The following is a 19723-nucleotide window of genomic DNA, read 5'->3' as shown; positions in this document are numbered from 1 at the left end:
TGCTATTAAAGAGGAAAACATAAGTTTCAACTTTAAGTCATTTTCATGTCACATTAGGAATGTCTTGTCCAATAATGTAGGGTTGGGGTTAGGGTTAAGTTAAATTCCAGTCAGCAACTATTTGGTCAATATGTTGCCATACAGGACCAAACTTAGTGGTTTATAATGTGCTATATTTGTAACTAATTGTATTGAATTTATGACACATTGTGTATGCTGCGTATCATCACCAGAAGTAAATCATTGCTCATTCAAAAGATGTTAGTGGGCTATTTAAATGAAAAAGAAGAAAAAAGAAGAAAATATGGAAATGAAAAGGTTTTTAATTAATGAGACTGCAAAGACGAGGTCCTTTGTAAAAAAAAAATGTTTTTGTTTCTTTGAAAAATATATGTAAATTTTGAAAGTGATGCCAGAAATCTATTTGCAAATTCATAACGTTAACGTTGCTGTATTTTTAATCAAACGTGGTTTAACTGATTTGCAAATTATTTAATTGGGTCTAGTGTTTCATGGAAATGGATTTATAGATTACGTGAAAATAAATCCTATTACACCCCACCACCACCACCACCACCACACACACAAACACCCACACGTAGAGTGGGAATGTTAATAAATTACCACTTTGAACCCTTTACATTTATCATACAATATGCAGACGATCCTAGCCAAAAATGATGTCCTTTCTGATAAAAGTTAGGTTTTTAACCCAGGTAAAATCAGAATAAGTGTTTATTTAATAAATATTAAATACATGAGCAAAACACCATTAATTTGATGTTTTACAATTTCTGTTTTCAAGCTGACAAAGATCACCTATGATTTAAAACAACAACAAAAGAAACAGTCAGAGATATGCTTGTTTTTTTTTGGAAAACTATTTTTTAACCATTTACTTTGTGTCAGTTTCTATCAACTTCAGTTTGACAATTCTATGATGAATGAGAGTCTAGTGTGAACTACTGAGAATTGAACTAAGGCCAGAAGAAGATAATAGATGTAATGCTATGGTTGGACCCTGAAAACTCAAGCGGTTCCAAAAGTTGGGATTGGATCCCCATAGTAGAACATCACACTCCATGAGCGGAGTTTTAAGATTATTTCCCAAAATCAAATAGAATTTAGAAATCATTCCCAACCGCATTTATTTGGGCAATACTTAAAAAAATAGAAATAGAATTCAGAAACATGAAATATTACAACTATTGTTCAGGCTAATTGTATTACCAGTATATTCTTGTTTAACTGATTTGTTAATGTTTTTGTACACTTTACCCACCTATAGTCAGAGTCGAAGGTGGCTGCCAGTTAGTTTTTGATCTGAAGTTGAAAAATCTGTGAGTTGGTAATAAAAAAAAATCATGGTTTGACCTCCTTTAGAAGTTGATTTGCAACAATGTTAAAAACTATTGAAAATGAACATAAAAATAAATGAAATAAAATAAATACATATAGTGTGATTAGGATGTTTCCACCGAGATGAACATTTGTATATTCTAGTTTGCTCCTTCTTGATAATACATTTTTGTCTCAAACGTCTGTACTACACAAATAAATAAAGTATCAGGCAGTGATGCACATCGCCAGGTTTGTATGTTTCTTCTCCAACAAATAAAGGAATTCATTCAGAGCTGTGCATAATTCCCCTCAGGGTGATATTATATATATATATATATATATATATATATATATATATATATATATATTTTTTTTTATCATAACAACATACTCAAATATAATGTATTTATAAACACTAATGTTTTTTTTAAGCCCGCAGAATTTGCATGTGAGAAGCAAATGAAATAAGAATCCACTATAATCCACATTTTTAAATTATTATTATTTCAGGTGCTCCATAAGCACTTAAAGCTTGGCAATTGTTTTTATGTAGGATTCTCATCCTGACGCAACTTCAGACCACTGAGCTACCACTGCCCTCTGTGTGGAGCAGAGAGCTGCTATCCAGAGTGCCCAGGGGAGCAGATAGTGGGGGCCTTGCTCAAGGGTCCAGATTGGGGCAAATGAGAGTGGATGTTGGTGTGGGTGCTTCACCTTTCCCACACACATGTTTGATCGTGTTGGTCCAGAAACCAAACAGGCAACCTTCCTATTAGAGGTGTGGCTCCCAATTGTGAACCAGAACAGTCTTGTTAGTCTTTGAATCTCTTGACAAAAAAGGTAATTCACCACCAAAACTCTGTCAGAGGGTCCGTCAACCCACATGCACAGAAAGCAGTGATGGTTTCTGTCACATACCAAAGACACCCCACCACCCTTCTATCATGATGCACCACAAAAGGATTTATCATTCTTGAGCATCACAGCTTTGCTGAAAGGAATAGCGAGTAATGGATGTTTGCACTACTGCGTGTCAATAGGTGTGACAAAGTGGATGCGTTCAGACATAGTATGTGGTCTGGTACACACAGGCAGGTACATACACACTGACAATGCATGAGCTGATATACAGGTAAAAGGGAACTCTCAGCCATTTCAATTTTTGTAAAATAATTTTGTTTTAACATGCTTTGCTTGCAGATACAGACATAGCCACTTTAGTGGGAATCTATCTGCTGGAATAGTTTTTTTTTTTCCTCATTTTGATTTTCACAGAGGTGTCAATAAGTGTGCCCATTTAAACTCATGTATACAAATGTTGATGAGGTTTATTCTGCCCTTTGTGACTCGGTGTGTGTGGCTTTACTTTGTGCGTATCCATTAGACGTCACTGAGTCCGAAATGTGCCATTTCATTTATGATTAAAAAGGCTCTTGAGACGTGAACACTGTGGGACAGAAATCAAATGGAGAATTCATAAAGACAAAAAAAAATGCTTTTAATGATATTTATTCAATGTTAGAATCTTTGAATACAATTATATAATGATTCTGAACCCAGCATGGGTGGTAGTTGAAGCAAAATATGAACCAACTTCACATTACTTTAATGTAATGTTGTTTCAGATTTTTTATAATTACTATGTTTTAAAGAGGAATACTTCTATTAAGCTGTATTTAAGAAAATTGTATGAATTTGTGATGGCGTATAATTTCCCTTTGAAATGTTTTTTCTTAATAAATGCAAATGGGATGTTTTGGATGGATATTGTAAAATACTGGTCATTTTGAATTGTCATTTTCTTGCAGTGGTTAAGTGAAAATGCATTTAGTCATGCACGTTAATTTTCTGTATTCCTTCTTGGGTGCATTAAATGTTTAATGCACCTTAAATCTCTTTTATTCTTCTCATGATACTCAAATTAATAAATCCAGTCAGTGAACAGGGGGCAAGGATGACCTGGATAGAAGACCTACTTAGGTGTTTTTTTATTTTTTTTATATGAAGATGACTGATTTAATGGATACCATGCCACTGTGGTCAAGGACCACCCAACAGACACCCTGGGATACACAGAGAAACGCTAGGGAATGATTGATTTACAAGACACACCAATGACTATTGACCACATGTACTGTAACCTGAAAAATGATCTTGTGTGTGTGTATGTGGTGTGCCACTCAGACTGGTACTGTTAATCAATCACCTACTAGAGACCCTGAACTTTGAACACCAGTGAAGGAAATAAATCTACTGGACATAAAGCTGAACAAGTGGAATAGTGGCAAAAATAAAGGAAACAACCCCCTATTTTTTTTTAACTAACAAAAAAAAAACTTCAACTATGCATTATTTTTACGACAGTGTCCAATGATGTGATCAAGAATTCACCACTATGACTGTAGCTGTTATTTTGGGCTATAGCTTTATGTATTTATTAGAATAATTAATTGATTGGTTGAGGATTTGGATAATTACGCAATATGTTACACCATTGGTTCCCAAACTTTTTCTGTTACTCCTACCAAAGGTTAGAAAAACATGTGCTATCAGTGCATGTAAACACACTTTTTTCATTTTTTTTAGAAACCCTTCAAGAGCCTTTATTCTTCATTTCCATGGGAGAAAAAAAAGTCACCTGCATTGTTCACACTTTGTTCCAGAGATGAGATGTCAAGATGTTTTTGACAGTCTGTAACATTATTATTTTTTACCAGATGCTGAAATCCTTTTAAATTTTGTGTGGACTGCAAAATAACTTCTTTTTTTTTCCTTTTCATTTTAATGACTACCTTAAAAAGCTGGCCTTACTACTTGACTCAAAGATTTGACCCCCACCAATTTGCCTACAGAGCTAATAGATATGCATAAGATGCCATAGCCACAACCCTCCACTGTTGCACTGTCCCATCTAGCGCATCAGGACAACTATGTGCAGCTTCTCCTTGTGGACTATAGCACTGCATTTAACCCCCACCCATCACCCCGCCTAAACAATTTGATCTCACCTACATGTGGCTTAACAGCTTCCTGTCTGGTCACAGTCAGAAGTTTAGAGTATTAGAATAGACCATCACACATGCACAGCCCCTCCTCCTCAGCACCAGTGCTCCACAGGGTTGTGTACTTAGCCCCCTGCTTTATGCCTTTCATACTTTTGACTGCACCCCTGCCCACCACAGCAACACCATTGCCAAGTATGCAGATGACACCACAGTGGTGGGGCTAATCTCGAAGAGTCATGAGAGCATCCTAATATGATGTATCACTGTGTGATATTCCAGCTGCATAGTGGCTTAGAGGAAAGTGCTCCAGAGGGTCATCAACATGGCCCAGATGATTGTGGGCTGCCCCATCCTCTTACTGGAGGAAAAACACAGTTCTCGCTGCCTGAAAAAAGTCCAACATTCTAAAGAACACCTCGCACCCTGTACCTGGTCTGTTTGGGCTGTTACTGTCCGGGACACAGTAAAGGGAAACTAAAACATGGACAGACATTTTTGATCATATGCTTTCCGACTGCAGTGGACAATGACAATCAAAAATCAACCCAATTCAGTATTTGGATTTTTTTTGACTCTCAACCATTTAAATGACATGAGCTTTTCATTAAAACTGAAATGATGTGTTCTTTAGTATGGAAATGTAAATGTCCAACAACTTCTAATTTATTTCATATGCCAACATCGGCATAGCAAGATCTATTTTGTTTTTCTCAATTCACATTGCAACTCGATGCATAAGATGCACACACAGAGCTGCATGACTGTTTCACCCTATGTGTAGATTGTTATAGACTCTTTTGACATTTTCACAATCCTTTATTCCAAGCTGGGCATAACAGTTTTCATTCAGAGCATGTCATCTGCTTGACCTAACTGCTGAGAATGAATGCAGTTAATGTTTCACTTAGTAAAGCATCATTTTACTATTTGGGCAAAGTTGTTGTTGATGTCTTGACATGCTTAGCTAATCGAGATTTTCAATACAGTATTTTTTTGTGCAACATACTCTTAGACTTTTGACATTTGAATTTATTTTCACTAATTTTTCCTTTTTTTTTTATTGTTTCTGCCTCCACTTAACTAGTGTGAACATGTTGCTTGATAGATGTAATCTTCCAAGTGAAATGTTTGAAGCACAAAATAGTATTTAGTCACATGGACACAAATCATTGAATAAAATATTTTATGAATTTTTGTAAAGCAGTTAGCCCTATTGATGCGCTCTTACGTTCATCAAAAGTTCTCATTCATGACTTGTGTGGATATTACCTATAAAATATATAAACTTTTTTTTCTTTCAGCTGCTCCTTTCATCAGGGGTCACCACAGTGAAATAAGTCGCACGAAGATTTGGCAATTATTTTTACACTGGATGCCCTTCCTGACCCAAACACAGACCACCAAGCTACCACAGCTCTCTGTGTGGATCAGAGAGCTGCTATCTAGAGTGCCCGGAGGAGCAGATGGGGGGGGCAGAGTGGGGCAAATGATAGTGGAGACAGGTGTGGGTGCTTCACCAATCCCACCCACATTTTGATGCTGTCTGTACGGGGAGTTGAACCAGCTTCCGATCACAGGCCCACCTTCTCTAACCTCTGTGTCACCACTCCCCTTTTAGAGGAAAGAGGTTAAGGAGCATTACATTTAGAACCACTACACTAAGGAACAGCTTATACCCTGAGGCTGTTAGACTCACGAATCTCTAACCAGGATAATCACTGTGAAGAATCACATCATGTTGCTGCTGATCTGTTTCATGTTGCTGTGTTCATGCGTGTTCATGCGTGTTCATCTGCGCGTATTGTTTATTGTTTTTATGCTATTAGTGCTTAAAGTGCATTTAGTTGATGCTTTTCTTAGTTTATATCTTAGATCTTTTTACAGTTTTTCTTTTGCATTTTATTGTTGGATGTAACTGGTACCCTATGTACATAATTTTGTTACACCACATGTACCACATGTGGTGCGAACGACAATAAAGCTTCTCAGAATTTCTGAATCTCTCTTTTGCATTGCAATGGCAGTCCCCAATAATACAAAACGTTGTCCTATAGAATAACAAGCATTAAATTACAGATGTGTTGTGCAAGAATCAAGATCAATGTGTGCAAAATACCTAAATCCTAAGTGTTTGTTATGGAAGATGCCTCAAGTGTGAGGACTATTACTATTATTACTATGCATATTTTATAGGTAATACCCTGTGGAAAGTGGAACAAAGAATGTGTGTGCTGGGTGAGTGGGGTCCTTCATGATGCAGGTGGCCTCTTCCTGCATCTGGAGGTGTAGATGTCTGTGATGGTGGAGAGACTGACTCCAACAGACTTCTGTGCAGCCTTCACCACTCTCTGCAAAGCTTTTCTTTCTGCAGCTGTGCAGCCTCCATGCCACATGTTGATGCTGGAGCACAGGATGCTCTCCACTGCACACCTGTAGAAGGATGTGAGGACTGAGCTTCCCAGACCAGTTTGTCTCAGCTGCCTGAGGAAGTAGAGTCTGATGAGCTTTCTTGAACAGGCTGGTAGTGTTGTTGCCACAGCTGAGGTTGTCATTCAGGTGCACACCCAAGTACTTGTTGCTGAAGACCACTTCCACCACAGATCCTCCTACGTTCCTGGGGGGTGGGGGGGTTTGTTCCTTCTGAAGTTCACGACCATCTCAGTAAGGCAGTAAGGCATCTATTATGCTACACCTAATAAGCGTTTCTTTATTCATTTTTCCTCCATCTCCATTAATGCAACCTGAACCGCAACGTGCACCCCCACAAAAGTTATATCAAAACAACCGTCTCAATCTTGAAAATGGAGCTACTACTTTTATTGGCAATTGGAGTTACCATGGTGACGTATTTTGCTAACAAAGTTGCCATATTTCCCCATAGGAAATGAATGAGAGAATACTCCTCACACTAACTGCTGCTGTCAAGTCACATGACTTAGAGTATAGAGGTCCCTGAAGAAAACAAACTCAATGTTGGATTTGTTTGAAACTCACAGAAAGTACTCATCAGATAAATGTCTAGAACTGACTAATGTTTGGAGCCATTTTGATTCAAGATGGCTGCCACAGCTACTTCAGCAAACACAAAATTGACTACAACTTGGCCATTCTTTGAGATAGTGAGCTGAAATGTAATATGGTTGTAGCTGGGAGCGAGTTGTTATACATTCCTAATGCAAATTAAATATCCAAGATGGCCTCATTAGCTAAAAGTGAAAAAATACTATAACTGCCATTTTTAGAGATATTGAGCTGAAATTGCCTTATTGTTAGCTGAATGATCCCTAATAGAGTCTGACTGAAAATCAAAAATCCAAGATGGCCATCAATGCTACTTTTCAATGGCTTTAACTCAGCCATTTGTACACATACAGAGTGGAAATTTGATGAGATTATAGCTGAGAACCTTCCCTATCACATACTGAATCCAAATCAAAAATCCAAGATGGCCACCAATGCTACTTTTCAATGGCTTTAACTCAGCCATTTATACACATTATTATTATTTAGGGTCATATTCGAAGATGTTCATATGTTTGCGCTAAATAATTGTTGATAAAGTTTACGAAAATGTCACATTTTCCTGACGCACCACTTTATAGAACCTGTTGTACAATCACTATCCAAGAAACCAAGAAAACCAGCATCAACTACAATCATGATTGAACTAAATTTCTAAATTGCAGACCGTTACAAAAACATAAGTGTAAAAAGAGTGTTTTTTTTTTTTTTACCCCCAATGAGCAAAATGTTCCCCCAGTCCAGGTCGCTCGATTCAACACAGGGTTCCACTCGTTATCAAACCCTGCAGTAGCCTGATCATGACCTATTAGTATTGAACTGAATCAAATGTGTGAGTACAGAAAGATCTAAAGCGTGCACAGCAGGGTGTCCCTAAGAACAGAGGTGGGAAACACTGCTGGAAGACAGACTTTAACAGATGATCATATAAATATTAACCACACACTGCATGATGAAACAATACAGAAATATAAGAAATGTGACGTTCAGGAAGAAAAGGAAACGCATGAAAAAAACGACATACATGATGTGGTTTGATTAAAAACACCACATGTAATTATTAAATAACTTTCATGCAAGTTAAAATAAGCCGAGCACCTTAAAATGTATTGCTATAAAATTAAAAACTTCTAATTTAATTAAATGAGGTTTAACAATTATCAAGAGTAATACATTAAAAGCCTAGCTTTTCTTGAAGAAATATAATTTTGCGCTTTGTCTTGCACATTTAAGATGTACTTTACGTATTTCTATACATTCAGAATGTTGTATCTAATTTGAACTGAGAGTAAATGATTTGGGAACTTGGGTACATAAGGCTTTCATTGTAAAAGAAGCACAAATGTGGGAAAAGGCAGATGGACATGATGGGAGACTGCAAGAAAATGAAGGTCAGAGCACTTTGATTTGTGGGGTCAAGTTTTGGGTCAGCAGTAACTCAATAAAATCCAAATCCCCAAACTAAAACAAGCTCACAGCCACAGACGAGCAAAGATATATATACAGTTACTTTAGCTTGCAGAGAAGTATTCCCAGTGGACTCAGTGGTTAGGGACTTGTGACAAAACACAGAAGGAGGTTTAACATCTTATAACTTTAGCTCCAAATTCAGCTTTTATTTAACAAGTACTTTAAAACAGTATTTATTTTGTCTCTTACACAGAAAAGACTCTTGTGACAATCTGCCTTTACTTTTGCTTTTGCTCTTGGTCTCCACCTACAGTTTGGATATAGCACCACTGTTATAATCACAAATCTTTCTATCAGCCCAATTCAGTGGAAATGACAGTGTGTAAGTGCCCTGTTTAAAGGGGTATTTCACCCTTTCTCAAGTGAGGTTTTGTGTTAAAGTGCTAAACAGTTAGTATTTTACCTTTTGAACAACCTCATTTTGAAGAAACAGAGTTTATGTGTGATGAGCTGGACCAAAGTCTAATATGAAAACAAACTGGACCAAAGTGGATTGCGGCCATTTTAAAACAACATCCAGACTTCAAAACGTCACAGTGAGTTATGCAAATGCTATATCATAGTCCTTTCCAACACTGCCATTGCCTCGATACACAAAAAAATGTATGGCTAATTGTAAGCACCTTTGACATGTAAGGAAATCTTGAACACAGTATGGGAATTAAAAAAGTTAAATCTGGTCCTCTGGACATCCAAAAAAAACAAAACAAAGCAAATCAACAAAAAAATGTAGAAGCTGAATACAGCTCCTCAGACTGAGGAAGTCTCTCGGATGAGAGACGAAACGTTTCTACATTTTTTTGTTGATTTGCTTTGTTTTGGTTTTTTTGGATGTCCAGAGGACCAGATTTAACTTTTTTAGATTTTTCTACCTGGATTATTGAGCATGCATCAGGATACAGTATGGGAAGTTGAACTCATTTTGTAGTGCACGACATATGAGCTCCCTTACTGCTGATTTCAAATTTTAACAACTAGAGAGAGGTTGTTTTATGTAGTTTTTTTTTTTTTTTACATATTGCTGCTAAACATGAAGACCGAGTGCAGTAGTTGTAAAACTGCCAGTGCATCATGGAGCATGACACTGAAATATATTAATATTTCAGAAGAACATAAACTTTGACATCATTATAATAAGACTGTGAAAATTTCTAAACTAGGTTTTGTTTGTCCTCAGGCTGTTTCTGTGAGTAGCAAGTTGGTTATCTGGCCTAAACTATTTGATTGCTGTTCATGATAATTGATTGTTTTGTAAGGGTGTGCTTTGTTTGCATGTGTTAAAAGCCTACTTTTGAGATTCCAACAGGAGGTTAGCTTGAAACACAGCAATGAAGGCATACCTATGGGTCATATCTGGTTGGCAGGCCACGGACTGACAAAGTCCTCTGGATGTGGGACGGAAATGTTTTCACTTAAAGAAACTGGTCCAGATTAACTTTTTTTGCTGTTATCTACCTGGATGATTGAGTTCACAAACCTTTTTCTAAACTAGGATTTGCATGAACAATAAAACAACAAAATAATCTGCTATTAGCTCATCTATGTAGTACAGTTACTGTAGACCTACTTCCAGAACTAAGCTTTTCTAATATTGTTGACCAACTTTTCACCTGTTTAGATATAATTTTGCTACCTTGTGTAAAATTACTGCTCCTTTAAATACATAATTATCTGTTGATGATTTTTGGACACAGGAATACCTTGGTATTTATTAATATATTTGACTCAGTTGTGATTCTGTATTTTGGTCCTTTTTGCTAGAAATGTGTCGCACAGTGGCTTAGTGGTTATCACTGTAGCTCTATGGCAAGGAGGTTCTCTGTTCAGTCCCCACATTGGGCCTGGGTTCTTTCAGTGCAGAGTTTGCATGTTCTCTCCATGTTTGTGTTGTCTTCCTCCAGATACTCCGATTTCCTCCCATAATCCAAAACACGCATGTTAGGCTGCCTTCAGGCCAAGGCCTTCCTTGCAAAAGAGAATTATGATCTCAACTGCCTGGTTAAATAATGATAAATAAATATAGAAATAAACTACTGTCAAAATATAGTGATTGGCTTTTGTTTTTAGTTATTGTTCCCATTTCCTCGTGCATTGCCTCATCCATATCAACATAACACATATTTTTGTGCTTTAAAGTGCCAGTCATAACATCTACGTATATCCTCCTTTACATCTCACAAAATCATAAATATTAGTCTAAAATCAAATAAATATATTAAATCCAATAACGTAAATATTTCCTCTGGTCTCTTGTCTTGACCTTGTGTTTTGACCCAAACGATTTCCTCCTGGCTGCCTTCATAGCTGTACTGGTTTTGAGCTGTTTCTGACAAGTTTGATTGTCAATGGTCCACTCTGGGAAATGAAAACTATAGATGTAGGTTGTTATTGTATTGATTTGACGACATTCATGTGTGTTGGTGCTTCAGTAGAGAGGCGTTCCAATGAGAATTAACAGAATCAATATTGATGTTCCATAGTGTTTTTGAAGGGCATATGGCATGTCAAAACGCTTGCTAACAGTACTAAGATTCATAGTTGACTGACTGAATCAATACCGTACTGATGTAGGAGCTGATGTTTAACAGTGACATGATATGGAAAGGAAAAAATGGTTAAGAAAATATTTTATTATTTCACTCCTAAATGTATCATTTACTTTGTGTGCTCAAACATGCATTAATAATAACTACTACAATGCTAGTGGTTTATGGCAAGCATCTAAAAATGTATTACTATTAAAACAGAGCAAATAAAATGTTTGTGTACATTTAAACAGATCACATCCCACTTGATCTTAAAAAAGTGATCACAAGACCATTGAAAATGTTATTCATGTGTGCCCAAAATTTCTAAAATGCCATCCTTTCTCATCAGAAGATGAAATGTTCTTATAAAAACTCAGGCATGAAGGTAAAGAATGCCATACCTTGAATTTTAACTTTCAGTTAGAAGATTTACATATATATATATATATATATATTTCCAGTCAGATGTCAGATTCATAGAGAAACACAAATAAATAGTCTAGCATTCACATTAGCCAAATTTTTGGTTTATTGTTGGAGGTAAAACTTTGTCTTTTGTGTTGGAGTGTGTAGAATCTTGTGCATGATCCTTGATGTTTATGCATGTGTCTGTGTGTGATAGAAAAAGTGCAAAGAATGCACTCGTCTGAGATTAACCTGCTCTTTGTGCACACATGCATTTACAAAGAAACACACACACTCTCTCACACACGCCCCATACACAAACAAACACACTAGTCTCTAAGAGGAAAGCACCTTCTGCTTCATCTCTCTTTCAATTTCTATAAAATAATTTTGTTTTCGGCTCATGAATCTGAAAACGCGTAAATCCAGGGATAAATGGTGACACAGTAAATACAAATGGTGTGTTTGTGTGTGTGTATCTGCATGTGTACTCAAAGTTTATTACTCCGGGAGTGTGACACAGTACAATAGATGCTGGAGAGAAAGTAAAGGAATAAAGGAATGGTTGGGGGGTTATTTTCACAACAAGATATTTGCTGAAGGGTAAAAAGCGAGATGGTTTCATGAAGTATGTGTGATACAGATGAACATAAAACTGGGACAACAGAGGCAAAGAAAACTGGAAGAGGGATAGATTCAAGAATGGAAAAGTAGACTAAAGGCATCAAAGACGATGAAGGAAGTAGCCAGAGTGCTTTAAGTGGAACTGTATTATCAGTGAAAGAATTAAATTCCATCATGCCTTAATGGAAATCCCCCACCACCATTTCAGGCAAACAATTTAAACTAAAATCAACTTGTGCTTAGATGGGCTGGATTATAGATGTTTTGGTCTAACCTTGTTAATAGCAGTATGAACACTTTTTATGCACTATTGTGAGCTCTTGTGAGGTGATAGTTCTCAGAGAATGTGTTGAAGATGCCTTAACTACTACCATACCAAATATTTAGCTCATTATATTAAAGATAACCAGAGTTGTAACCATTTTTTTCTCCTTGGCATGTGATAATTGAATGCATCCATGTTATATTCATTTTTGCGATCCAAGATAAATTAGATGGACAGGATTGAGGCCAACTGATAATGCTAAATTTTAGGTAAAACTGTTACAAGTTGCGTGATGCTAAAGGCACTTGTTGGGGATAATGCACAGCTACTAATTAACCCAACTTTTCCTCAACATCTGTACAACTGTATGAGTTGTAGCTAGGCCTGTTGCAATAAACAATAAATCAATCGCATGATAAATGAAAATTATCTACCTCATTTTCATTTATCCACTTTATTGTTTCTTTGTGTCTCTCTTTCTACTGACAACACGGCTCAACTCCAGTGCTCTTCAATGACCCCTGCCTTTCTCTTTTTTAAATTCTGTTTTAACCATCCAAAATCACGTTTTTGGATCATTAAAAGCAGCTAAGCTGAGAAGCTAAGCTACAAGCTAAGCTAACAGGCCGACCTTGGGAATAAACCTCCGTATTGTCAAAGCTCCATAATTCATGGTTGAAACCCGTGCCTTTGTCTTAAAAGTAGTTTTTCTCTGCAAAAAGAAGCTGAAAACTTGTTTACAGATTTTTTTTTTTTTAATTATAGCTTTGTGTGAAAAATGCTATGCTAAAGAGCTCAAACCACACCAAGGGTCCGCCATTTTGAGAACTGAAAAACAGGAACGAGATACGACCCATGTCACGTCAAGGGGCCTCCCTCCCATTTTTCTTAGACACCCTGCTTGCTCCCTCACTATCCATGATTTGGTTCAAACTGTCTTATACTGCCATCCAGTGGTCAAAAAAGGTACTACACTCAAAACTAATTAACCAACGTTTCTTCTTACATTTAACAATAATTACTAATTATTGTCAATTTTCAAACAAAATTATTGTTTATCGCAATAACTTCTGAGACAGTTAATCACATAGAAAATATAGTTATCGTGACAGGTCTAGTTGTAGCCAGTTTGTGTTCTCTAGAGTATGTTGGCTATGCCATTCATCTAAATCACCAAAACGTTAAATTGTCATCTGGACAGTTTCTTTTTGGAAGAAATGTTTCGGCTCTCAAACAAAAGACTTCATCAGTCTGAGGCCTGCCAACAGGCTCTGTTGTATTGAATAGCACCTTATTGATGTGGTTCAAACCAGTTTGCCGAGGAATTCCCAGAAATTTGCATTGCACATGCAAAATGGGAGGCCATCAGTATAAAACAAACGATCATCAGCGCATAACAATCACACTTTGTAGGCTAAATGGTCGCTTACTCCTCACCGAACCAGCCTGAGGAGAACCTGGCCAAAATGATAAAAAAAAAAAAAAAAGTGAGTAGGCTCAATCTTCGAGGTAAATAAATCACCAAAAAGTTAAATTGTGTCCTTTGGACAATTTCTTGTTAGAAGGAACATTTTGTCTTGTGTAAAGCCAGTTTCTTGGAATTTCACAGCAGACTGGTTTGATACACATCAATAATGTGCTATTTAATACGACACATCCTGTTGGCAGACATCAGACTGATGAAGTTTTTCAGAAGAAAGGTGAAACATTTCTTTCAAAAAGAAACTGTCCAGATGACACAATTTAACTTTTTGGTGATTTATTTACCTGGATAGCCAACTTACTCTTTTTCCATTCATCTAAATGTATTCAAATATAGAAGTCCATTCTCTATTGGAGTGTCATTAAACTTTGTCCAGTGGTTCATACATTATTTTGCTAACAGACATAATTGACTGAATGCTTGATGTCAAATATAAATAAAATAATTTAACCAGTTAGCAGTAAGTTGCGTTTGACTCTTAGCTACATCATACAAAGTTGTTGCATAATATTGCTTAGAATTGTCTACGTTAAATCCATAGTTTTGTGTTTGGTAATGCTGTATAGCTGTGGTGGCCATCTTGAAAAGAGTTGACTCCAAAAGTTAATCAGTTGTGGATTCAGTTTTACACAGATTGGTTCATGAGATATTTTGTTAAGACACAGACAGCAAACACAGGGATGGGCAAAAGCAACATTGTTTCTTGTCTACAGCAGCAGACAACAACAGTTGCAGTGTCAAAAATGTTAATAACTCAATCATAAGTATCATGATTGGGAGATGACAAACGGGTTGTTATAAATGGAATAAAAGCACACAAGTGCATCAAGTTAATAAATATAAAAGAGAGGAAGTTAGAAACAAAAATTCAGGAATGACCAAAATTGAAATGGAGAAACAGGATGAAGCAAAACCAGGTTTAGAAGAAGAAAAAAAAAAGTATTTTAGAAGTTATGGTTCTTAAAGAACTAGTTTTTTTCTTGATGCAGTTCTTAATAAATAAAACATGGAGTCAGAGAAAAATGTGATTACAAAGAGCAATAAATGCAAGCATGGAGCAGGGAAATCCAGAAGTCATTATGATGTGTCAGTATTTGTAATAGAACCGCTTAATCATAGTGGAAATGCATTTGTAATTCCTGCCTTACCACTCAATAAATTGGGAACATGGACGTAATCAAGACTTTTTTTTTTATTGAAGAGAAGGATAAAAACACTGCAACACTTTCCGTTATTACTCAGCATGAACAGCAAGCATTGATTCACCAATTAAATGGGAATAAAACCAAATGTTCTTCTTTTTAATCAATGAGGCCATATTTAATATGACTCAAAATAAAGTGCAATATTCAACAGTCTTAGAAGGGGAAAGAAAAAAAAAAACGTTCATGAAATCAGTTCAATGTTCCCCCTCCCATTTTTCTGCTTCGGGGTAGAATATTAGCTTTTTCAGTCCTCAGCCCTTCAGCATATTTATTAGTGAATAAGAAGCACAGTATGCCAACTTTTTTCATTTATATTTTTCTAACAAGGAATGAGACTTGCTTATACAAATTTCAGACAGTCAAGTGCAAATATAATGTGCCATAGGAGTGTCTGTGACTTCAAGAATTAAATATATATTTTAATGAGATTAAAAAATATACTACATAAATGTGAATCTTTGGCCATTGAACCAAATAAGTTTGAGAAAGGTTCAATTTGTCGTCTGTTCAACAGTTTCTTATGAGCACACAGAAAAAAAAGAATAAGTATAGATACTGTATATATACGTATGTATACATGATACGTACCGTACATGCATACATGGATGGATGGTTCGAAGTAACAAGCCAACGAAAAACAAAGACGTAAATGGAAGGAAAAACAAAAAATAAAAATTAATTTACTCTATTTAACAGCTGTAGCAGTAAAGTTTGGCTCTTTTCCCCAAAAAAATATTTACCCTTCAGTTCATCCTTCTTGTTTCCACGCGTCCATCCATTATTTTTTTATCCACTTCTTCCTTTTCGGGTCACAGGGGTCACTGGTGCCCATGTTCAACCATCGCTGTGCAAAAGGTGGGGGACACCCTGGACAGGTCAAGTCCATCACAGGGACACATGGAGACAAACAAGACAACTATTCACTCTCTCGCTCACACCTACGACTATTTAGAGTTACCCATCAGCCTAACATGCATGTTTTTGGTCTGTGGGAGGAAAGCTGAGTACCCGGGAAAAACCCATGCACACATGGAAAGAACATGCAAACTCCATCCAGAGAGGTCCTAGGCCAGGATTTGAACCGGCAACCTTCTCACTGGGAGGCAACAGCTCTACCAACTGCACCACTGTGCCCCTTCTTGTTTCCTTCTCTTTTAGTTCAGGGAATCTCTTTGTTGAAGGCTAACTTTTGTTGTTCGGTACAGTTTTTGGACAAACTCAAACCTGCTGATTGATTGGCAGCATCTTTACCTTTCTTTACCACAGTTTTGCTGCTTTCTGATCTGTACTCAAGTTTACATTTGGAAAACGAATTAGTTGAACACATTTTTTGGTCTGTGTTCTTTGATCCTATGATTTGATGGTTTGTTCAAAGGCCTGACTAAACACAGACCATCACACTTTTTGGGGAAATGATCCAGGCAGTAATATTGAAAAAAAAAAAAAAAAAATTAAAAATTGTTGAGTGCCTTATGTATTTATTTATATGTTTAGGGTTTTCTTTTGAAAAATGGCACATTTTCCATCATGCCTTGGAATGTGTGGATGAGATAAATTCCCATGTTGTTTATGATGAGCTTAACAAGATAAAGACCATTTCTCTGTCAAGCACACAGGAGATGATGTTTTTTGTTTAAAAACAAAAAAAGTATATTTTATGACAATGTCGTCAAACCTTTTTTTTCTTCTGTGTTTCTACAGGTTAACAGGTTTCCAGGCCCCTCCACCTGTCACCAGTACAGGGAATGTTTTCTCCCTGAGGTTAACCAGTGACTTTGCCGTTTCTGCTCACGGTTTCAAGCTCAACTATGAAGGTCAGAAAATGTCTGTTTTTGTAAAGATTAGGGGTGCACCGATTGCACTTTTTGTCTGATCACAACAATCACCGATCTCTAAAAAGTCTGACGTTCCGATTTTGGCCAATACCGATTTTGTTTTATAAGCGACACGGTCAGGTGTTATAAAGTCACAACGCACCTTCAATTTTCCAATCTTAATTTATTGAAAAACCCTTGAACAATATCCTAGAAACAAAACAAACTTGTTTAAACTGGCCATGAGGTAGTGCTCTGAAATATAAATGAAGTTTAGACAATCGTTGTTAAAACTACAAAAAATCTGTACAATCAGTTTCTCATGTAAGTATCGTCCGATCTTCGAAAAGAAAGCAGGGCCGATAAATCGTCCAGCCGATTTATCGGTGCACCCCTAGTAAAGATGCTTTGAATTGTGTAGAAAGATGAATTTCCAGCTTGTTATAGTTCAACAATAATCAAAATGAGAAACCAGTTAGTAAACATTACGTTTTATGCAGTAGTCTGGTTAAGAAAAACACAAAAAAATGATGTTATTCAAAATATGTTATCTACATTGCAGCTGTCGCTTCTATTTTTAATGATGTGTACACAGTAAATACTGAAGTAATATACTTTAAAACACTGAGTGACATTTTATGTTTTAATCTTGATGGTTTTCATTGTTGACATTTTTTATTCAATTATAAGAAGGGATTCAAACTTAAGCTGAAATGGGAAATGACGAATTATCCATATTAAATTTAATTTATCCAAACAGAAGTACCAGGTCCTGAACTCTCTCTACCATTTTTTTTTTTTTTTTAATTCAGCTCAGGGTACGACTTCCCTATGGCTCTCAATATGATCTCTGTTCAACCAAAGAGGCTAGAGTGAAAATCATAGATGGAGTGAATGTGAGAGCTGAAAGTGTAGACACTAAAGGTGAAACAATTGCTTTATATATATATATATATATATATATATATATATATATATATATATATAGAGGTTAGAGAGGTGGGCTTGTGATCCCAAGTTCGCCGGTTCACGCCCCGGCCCCGACAACATCAAAAAATTGTGGGTGGGGTAGGTGAAACACCCACACTTGCCTCCACCCTCATTCGCCCCACTCTGGGCCCATGAGCAAGGCCCTTAACCCCCACCATGTGCTCCCTAAACAGGTCTCTCTTGAAAATGAGTTCTCGTGGCTCAATGAGACTAACCTGGATAAATAAAGGCTAAATGAAAAAATATATACATATATACACATATATATATATATATATTATACATTCTTTTTTTTAAACTTATTTTACAATTTTTTGTGATAGTTAGCTGAAACAATACATTTTGTCTTTACTGCTCATTTGATGACATTTAATTATCAGTAAATGTAAAATGGCAGTAAACATTTTCAAGGGAAATATTACCGTTCTTTAAAAACAAACAAAAAAAAAATGTATAAAACACAAACAGCAATGGCCCAAATCAACCTTACATTATTATTTTTTTTTTTATGTTATTCCTTCAGGGTTTGAGTAAACACCACAGTGTAGTATTCACAGATGAAAGAAAACTGTAAAATAGTTGAAGCCCTGGTTAAAATTAGAACTTAGTTGGTCTTAACATAGATTTGGTGCTTTAAAGATTTTAGATTAGATTACAGTTGTAGATATATATATATATATATATATATAAATTAAAAATATAAAAAAAAAACAAAAAAAAAAAAACTTTGATGTCCTCAACTGGAAAATTAGTTCTGAGGACTTAAACCATCAAAGCATAAAAAAGCTTCACCAGAGGCACACACAGGAAATAACAGAAGTCAGGCACAATTAAACTGTTTATTCATGAAGCACATTGCTGGTATGTCAGCAGCTGACACTTGATTCAGGTCTGTATAGGCTTCGTTCACATTGCAGGCCAAAGTGGCTCAAATCTGATTTTGCTGTTGCCCAGACGTGCCACACACTGTCAATGACTTTTTTATGAATGTCTGAGAGTAAGAAATTATTTTGTTTTCCCATCTCACCAAAGTCTTTTTCATATGTGGTGTTAAATTAAAAATAAATAAATATCCATCCATGCATTATCTTTACTCCCTTCTTCTTTTCTGGGTTACGGGGGTCACTGGTGCCCATATCCACCAGTCACCGTGTGAGAGGAAGCAAACAACCTGTACAGGTCTCCAGTCCATCACAGTGACACATGGAGACAAACAACCATTCACTCTCTCACTCATCTGGGGACAGTTAGAGTTACCGATCAGCCTAATGTGCATGTTTTTGGTCTGTGGGAGGAAACTGGAGTACCAGAAGAAAACCCACGCATACACGGAGAGAACATGCAAACTCCACCCAGAAAGACCCTCCAGCCGGGTTTTCTTCCAGTGTCCTTCTTGCTGAGATGCATCTTTATCAACTGAGCCAATTTGCTGCCCACCCCCCAAAAAAAACATGAACTGAATATATCTATCTATCTATCTATCTATCTATCTATCTATCTATCTATCTATCTATCTATCTATCTATCTATCTATCTATCTATCTATCTATCTATCTATCTATCTATCTATCT

The 19723-nt window shown here is 36.4% G+C and overlaps 1 protein-coding gene across 1 annotated transcript in view; it reads left to right on the top strand.

Annotated features, from left to right (window-relative positions):
* LOC119425451 (CUB and sushi domain-containing protein 3) overlaps positions 1 to 19723 on the top strand; it is a 504865-nt gene that overhangs the window by 141353 nt on the left and 343789 nt on the right. The window contains exon 3 of the mRNA XM_037692978.1: positions 17049 to 17161. Within this exon, the coding sequence (XP_037548906.1) occupies positions 17049 to 17161 (113 nt within the window). The remainder of the gene's footprint in view (positions 1 to 17048; positions 17162 to 19723) is intronic.

This window comes from Nematolebias whitei, chromosome 19, assembly GCF_014905685.2.
Source record: "Nematolebias whitei isolate Nwh7 chromosome 19, NemWhi1, whole genome shotgun sequence".
NCBI lineage: Eukaryota > Metazoa > Chordata > Actinopteri > Cyprinodontiformes > Rivulidae > Nematolebias > Nematolebias whitei.
Note: the sequence above shows the minus strand (reverse complement) of the source record. Positions and strands in the feature narration are given on the sequence as shown.